A 6,799-nucleotide genomic window follows, 5' to 3' on the forward strand; every position below is an offset into this window, starting at 1 on the left:
TGGCGCCCACAGTCTGCCCTCAAGGGTCGGGATCTTACTACGAGCCTCCTTTGACCGGAGCCACTGTCAAAGCCGTCCAGCGCTCTGGCTACTGGGCAGCGCGGAAGAAGCCACCGTTTGTCGCGTACCCTGCCACCAAGGCAGTGCAGAACAAATTTGCAGTGTGCAGTCCATGCCCCATTATCACTTTCGACGGCGGCAGCAAGCAGACGGCCATGTCAGTCGGCGGTGAGTGCAACCGTAATTCACGCAATTAAACATGCTGGTGTAGCCGCGTGAGGTGCAGGGCAGTGCTCCCCATCTGCGCGACCAGGGTGCATTGCAGAAATGAAAGCGGTGCCGTGCGGGTGCCTGCACTGCTAGCGGTACAAGTGACAGGCTGCTGCCAACCAAGCGCGCGAAGAGGGGTCGCTATGACCCAACTCCTGCTGCCCTTTGCTCCATCCGTATGCAGGACCGATTGAGCGCAGCCGCTGCGCGATGCCATCTCGCTTCGAGTTTTGGCTGCGCGCCAACGGGGACCGCCCGTGCAATGACGACACCAAATGGGCGCTCATTGTGTTGGTGTCGTTCACCGCGCAGGTGAGCAACCAGCCCGCCCTGGCATGCCTGGCCTGCTTTGTTGCAACTGATTGGCAAGTGAAGGGAGCGGCAGGTTTGCTGTATGCACGGCATTATTGCAACGGCATCAGCTGGCGATGCACGCAGCTCGGGTTGCTGTTCTGGCCCCGTTGCTTTCATGAAGAAATGTTGTAGGGTTGGAAGGGATGTCCCGGATGGTTTTGTGCACGTGCTCGCACTCCAACAGGCATGCGTGCACGCCTGTGCACATCGGCATACACACAAGCGCACACTCACTGAAGCCCATGGCCCCACCCCACCTCTATGCCTGCAGTACTACTACCGTGAGCGCGGCGGCCTTGAGCTGTTTGACCTCCTGGATGATCCCTCACCCATCGCCTGCACAAACTCCGGCCCCCCCGGGACAAACGGCGCGCGCGGCGGCGCCTACCTCATGCCCATCGGATACAGCGGCCTGTCCGAGGTTGCGGCACAGTTCATTTCCACGGTAAGAAGCTGCGGGCCACTTGGCGGCGCTGGTCAGCGGCCGGCTCCCTGTCCTGTTGGCATGTGCGTTTTGGACCGTCACCCTTGTGAAGAGATGGTGCAAGCCGCTTGTAGGGTACTACAAGGGATGCATCCAGGCATTTGAAGTTGAGCAGTCAGCATGACCGCCGCAGGGAGGACAGACTGCAGTGGCAATCTTGTCAACTACCACGCGCACCACGCCTCTCAACCCCCCTTGTCTGACCCCACCTCTGGGCCCAACGCCTTCCTGCCACCACCGCAGATTGACGCGACAGGCGTGTGTGGCCTTGTGAACCTCGTCAGCGATCCCTTGACTGCTGGGAACCCGGCTAAGGCCTCAAAACCGTGCGAGGTTGGCTACTTCTTGGAAGGCCAGTTCTACTCGGCCGGGAACATCCTTGCCGGCGCCGCCGGCGGCTTCGCGGCGCTGTCAAAGCCATCCCTACCGGGGGCCTGAGAGAAAGCACTCGGCCGCATCCTCTTCGTACAGACAGCATACGTGGCCGCTGCTCTGCGTGCTCGGGATCACCAAGGATTTGGAGCCGGCGGCCAGGGTGCCCCAGGCTTGGCACCAGTCCTCATTGCTCCGTCACAAGTGGCTTTACGCAGTTGCGTGCATGATGAAAAGCGATGCAGCTTGCATGCATCTGCGCCACGTCATGGGCTCCCTTTTTGCCCTGGCTTCCGCACTGGCCGGCTGCCTGGTTTTGTCGCTTGATCAAGGCATGCGGCTCAACCCAACTCTTGATCAATTTTCTGGGCACTACAGCGTGAGTGGACAGCCAGCCAGCTTCTAAGAAGGAGCCACTCACGGCTTTGCCGTCTTTATCATTAATCGTGGGCCCAAACGCACATAGGGTCGCCACCGCTTCCTTGGACCCTTGCAAACCATTTTTGCCACGGCGCAAGCACACGCACACCAGTGCAGTTGAGTACTCTGACGTCTTCGTTCAGGCTTCGGTCCGCCAGCATATTATTAAAAGATTTTTAGAGCAATGGCCGCGAGCCTTTGGCAGCCTTTTTATCTTATACTGCCGGTTTGAAAGGGTTCGCGTCCCCGCGCTCCCGTCAAAACCCCAATCGCCGCTGACGGCACACACACCACTGACTCACAGCCTCTTTGGATGTCATGGCGCGTCACGTGTGGCACACATCACTGGATCAGCCGCTTTTGGCTGATGCCTTACCACGCCCATAGTCATCTGCCATCATGTTACCCGCATAATATTTTTCAGCCCAAACTGCAGCAGGCTGCACAAGTCCTTCAAAGCCGAGTTTGGCAAGCTGTCCAGCTGAGCCTGTTGCTCAGGCAAGCAGGCTAGGGAGCTAGTGCATGGTCGTTACTAAGACGTCAAGGGAAACACAGAAACATGGGCAAATGAAACATGCAATCATCATGCCTGCTGGTCGTGGCGGCGTGGTGTGGGTGGCTCTTGGGACTGGTGGCAGGTGGCCAATTCTGGCTGTGGGGGCAGCAGCATGTTTGGTGCGGGTTGGTACTCCTCTGCCCGTTATCCCGGTCTCTAATAGCACTCTGCCTACCTGTAATACCGTGGATTTGCATCTATATCCCATGAAAAGCAAGCATATTGCGTTTGCGCACGGTGGCGCCCGCGGATCACCGGTCTCTGCGACAGGGTGACCGGGCGGGTGGATGCTGCTGGTGTCGCTGGCGCAGCAGTTCGCTCACTGGCACTGCTCGGCATGTTCCCTGAACAATATACGCCTTTGACGGACTGGTGAGCGGCGACTGTGTTTCGTTCAAACGCCAGATCGGGCGGGTTCATTTTGCGTCCAAGAAACCATTCTCGACTTGATCTCTTTGATTGCTGACCAACTGACATTTATCAAAAACAGTCGCTTCAAGTAGTTCACCTCCGACTCCTGGCAACCTGTCCCACCTTTTGGAAGTGCCACACTCGGCGACGCTCCTGTCGGGATGTCTGACTCCGACGACGAGGTCTTGAGCTTCAAGCGGAAGCCCTTGGGCGAGGCGGCCCATGGTGAGCGAACCGACCTGGGGTGGGCAGAGCGATGTTCGTTTCCGCACGCTGCGGCTCGCCTAGGCCCTTTCCTTATGCCGAGTGGATTGCACAGTGATTGAAGGCATCCATAGGTCATATACACACCCATCTCACCGCCATCCAACACCACAGCAGCGAAACACGGTAGCGACGGCGGAGCGCATACCGCTGCGCCGCAAAAGCAGCAGCACCAGCCAGCTCCGGAGCGGCCGCAACAGCAGCACGCCGATAACAACCAGCAGCCAAAGCACCCTGCTGCGCACGCCAACGGCCACGTTGCACACAGCGATCATGGACATGCCACCCACGCCCACGATCCCACAAGCCCGAATTCTGAGCGCCCCTCTGCCGACGGCACCGGCGGCAAGCGGGCTTCTGCGGACGGCGGCGACAAGCACGCCTCGGCGGACGGGGGCGCAAAGGGAGCGTCTGCCGATGGCGGCACCGTCCCCGCGCCCGCCGACGGCGCCGCCGCCAAGCAGCAGCACGCCCGCGACTCCGGCGGCGGCGCCCAAGTCGACGCTGCTGCGGCCGCCAACGGCGGCGGCAAACCGGGCGGCGGCAAGCGCGGCAGCGATAGTGGGGATAAGAGGGGCAAGCAGAAAGCAGCGGACGCGGCGGCAGACCCTGAAGTGAAGCCAGAGCAAAAGGAGGAAAAGGGCGCCGCTGACAAGGGGCAGACGAAGCCCAAGGCGGAGCCCAAGCCGAAGGCAGATGCCAAGGGCAAGCCGCCGGCCGGCAAGGGCGCGACAGCTGCTGCGGCGGCGGCGACGTCGGCAGCTGGCAGGAAGCGCAAGGCAGCGGAGGAGGACGCGCCGGCGCCGAGCAAGGCGGCTAAGAGCGAGCCGTCCGGGGCGGCGGGCGGCAGCCAGACGACGGGCGCGACGGCGGCGACGGGGACGGCGGCGGGCGGCAAGGTCAAGCGGGAGAAGAAGGATTTTGAGATGCCGGGGCAGACGCGCGAGACGCCGCTCGAGGTGGGGCGTGGCGGCGCGGGTGGCGGCGGAGGCTGAGCCTCTCGAGGCCGGGCGGCGCGGGCCGAACGGGCGCAGGGAGGGTACACAATGGGTCGTGGCAGGTGTGTCCCATGCGCGGTGGTGGGTTTTGTGGCATAGATTCGTCGGCCAGCCGGTCATCTTGACGGTCAGCTCGTCCCCTGGCCGTCTGCCGGGGCGTTGAGCGCGCAGCTTGGGGCCGCTGTGCTGACGGGTTTCGCCGCTCGTGCGCGCCCCCGCTGCAGACCGACGGCGCCCGCAAGTTTTACACGTCTCTCCTGGAGCAAAACCCCAAGAGCGAGATGGCGCGGAAGTGGTGCTGCATGGTGCGCATGCGCGCTGGGGGTGGGGGGGATACACTCCCTTGCTGGACCCCCGAGCAGCGCTGTCGGCGCACAGGCGGCCGCCGCCTGCCAGTCGCGCGCCTCGCAACGCCGAGCGCGGGACCTTTCAGGGCGGCACGTGCCGGGCGCAGTCTCCAACTCCAATGGCGCCAGGGGCGCCATGGCACTGCCTTATTGTGTCGAATCCCCCATGACGACATTTCATGCACCATCGAATTCTTAACCCCTTTGCCTCGCCGCAGCACGGGCTCCTGACCCTGGAGGAAGCTGAGGATTGGATGCGGACATACCGACCATCAGCGGCGCCGCGCGGCACGCCGCAGAAGGGCGGCGGCGGCGGCCGGGGTGGCAGCGGCGGCGGCGGCAAGGGCGCGGCGCCGGCGAAGCGGGCGTCAGGTGGGGCGAGCGTGTGTTTCTGGTGCTTGACGGGGTAGCTCTGGGGGTTCCTTTTCGCAGGGGAAGTCTGGGGATCAAAGAAGGTTGTGCGTTGGCACAGGCGAGGTGTGCGAGGCGGCAGCTGGCCGGAAGTTTCCAGGACCGCAGTGCGACGCCGCCTCGTGCAAGGATGTCCGTTGCGTAGCTTTGCAGGGCTGGGGCGTGCCAGCAAGTCACCCGAATGCCCGCAAGTGCCCCCAAGGTCTTTACCGTAGCAATTCCAAGGTCCTTTCCTCCCGCCACCCGGCTGCATTTTGCAGGCGGCGGCGCTAAGAAGCCCGCGCCGAAGCCGCGCGCCGCGCCGGGCAAGAGGAAGAGGGCCGGCGAGGAGGACGATGAGGACGATGCACTTTCCTCGGAGCCTGAGTCAGCGGACTCGGAAGACGAGCGGCCAATTGCAGCGCGCAAGGGCGGGGCCAAGAAGGCGACGCCGCGGGCCAAGCCGGGCCCCAAGCAGAAGCCGGGCCCCAAGGCCAAAGCGGCGGCGGGCGGGAAGCCGAGGGCGGTCGCCGCGAAGGAGCAGCTGTTTGCAGCCGGCGGCGACAGCAGCGACGACGACGTGCCGCTCGCGGCTCGGTTGAAGTGAGGGGCGGCTCCGGCCGGCGGCGGCACCGCGGCGGGCGGGCGCTGCACGGCGCCCGCGCAGCGGTGCGAGCTGCTACGGGGTGGTGTCCCGCAGGGCTTGCGCGGCGACGCATGCACGCGGAGAGGGTGCAGAGGTAGAGGGGTGCTGCGGCCATCGCCGCATGTGCCTGTGGGCCGGTCTGGAGTCCCATAGCCCTGACTGGACTGTGCGATGCACAATTAACATCAATTACTCAACAGCACTTGGGGTTCCATTTTTGAGGGGTGGCTCTGGCCCCACAAGCTGGCGCCCTGCGCGGCGGCCTTGGCACGCGCGGCACGCTTGCCCTTCGCGCCGCGCTGGCGCCTCGGCGCAGGTTGCAACACAGGGCCGGGCGGGTAGGCAGGCAGCTTCCGGCATTGGTGCACCGGCATTGAATCCTTTATGCAACGACACGAGCTGCAGGCGTTGTGGCTTTGGCGGGGCCGCTGGCGGGTGCTCGGCGCCGGTCCGCTCTCGGGCGTGCTGGCTGGCGCGCGGCCCGTGCTGCATTCCGGCCCGCCCGCGCCCGGCTGGGGAGTGGGGGCCGCATTCTGCGCCGGCATGCATGCCGCCGGACGCGGCGGGCTTCTACGGCGGAGGTCAACCAACAGCACGCCTGGCAGACAGCCCGCACGCTGCAACTCGAACCACTCACACCGCTCCTGGTGTAATTACTGTCCTTGTGGTGACTGCATGGCTGTGCCCTTGGTGCAGCATCGCATGAGTGCAGCCTCATATCAGCAAGGAACATGCGACCGCAAGGCGCTCGGTCGAGTGACGCCGCTGCTCACCCTCGGGCGCTAGGCTGTGCACACCTCCGCGAGTCCGAGTATCTTGAAGGGGCAGCCATTCGCGTTATTCGACGCGCTTATCGAGCTGTTTCTGTGCCAGGATCTTGGTTTGGTCCGATTGAATGGCGTGATCCGCCTACCCTGCACAGTCCCCTTCGATTCACCGCGCCTATAATCTAAATCTTTAGTCGCTGCTCGACGCGCCATCAATGGCGCTTCGTGACGCAGCGGCAGCGGGCGCAAAGGCGGCGCTCGCCACTCCTGTCATTGCAACACTCGTCTGGCTCCTGGGTGAGCTCTTCACTATGGATCGCACGGCAGCACTCTTTGGCTCTATAGTCACATAGGGATGCAACCTGCCTTCAAGATTTGCTCGCACCCGGCGCCGTCGTGAGGGCATGGCCCTAGAAAGCACCCCGCCACGGTCGGCTCAGCCGGCCTAACCACACACGAGCGACCCCCGCGCCGCTTTGCCGCGCGTGCACCCTCAACCCCCCCCCCTCCCCCGACCCGC

General features: G+C 63.8%; 2 protein-coding genes across 2 annotated transcripts; both read left to right on the top strand.

The window, feature by feature from the left end:
* Positions 1-480: 480 nt before the first annotated feature.
* MNEG_9528 (hypothetical protein) lies at positions 481-1,546 on the top strand (the record flags this gene model as incomplete). The annotated part of the gene is made up of 3 exons (XM_014041999.1): positions 481-582; positions 896-1,069; positions 1,352-1,546. The coding sequence occupies 3 exons, from the start codon at positions 481-483 to the stop codon at positions 1,544-1,546; spliced, it is 471 nt and encodes a 156-aa protein (XP_013897453.1).
* Positions 1,547-3,028: 1,482 nt separating this feature from the next.
* Positions 3,029-5,473, top strand: MNEG_9529 (hypothetical protein; the record flags this gene model as incomplete). The annotated part of the gene is made up of 5 exons (XM_014042000.1): positions 3,029-3,092; positions 3,246-4,090; positions 4,354-4,434; positions 4,695-4,848; positions 5,148-5,473. 5 exons carry the CDS (start codon positions 3,029-3,031, stop codon positions 5,471-5,473), a joined length of 1,470 nt encoding a protein of 489 aa, XP_013897454.1.
* Between the last annotated feature and the right edge of the window lie 1,326 nt (positions 5,474-6,799).

The sequence above is a fragment of the Monoraphidium neglectum genome, assembly GCF_000611645.1.
Source record: "Monoraphidium neglectum strain SAG 48.87 unplaced genomic scaffold scaffold01968, whole genome shotgun sequence".
NCBI classification, from domain to species: Eukaryota; Viridiplantae; Chlorophyta; class Chlorophyceae; order Sphaeropleales; family Selenastraceae; genus Monoraphidium; species Monoraphidium neglectum.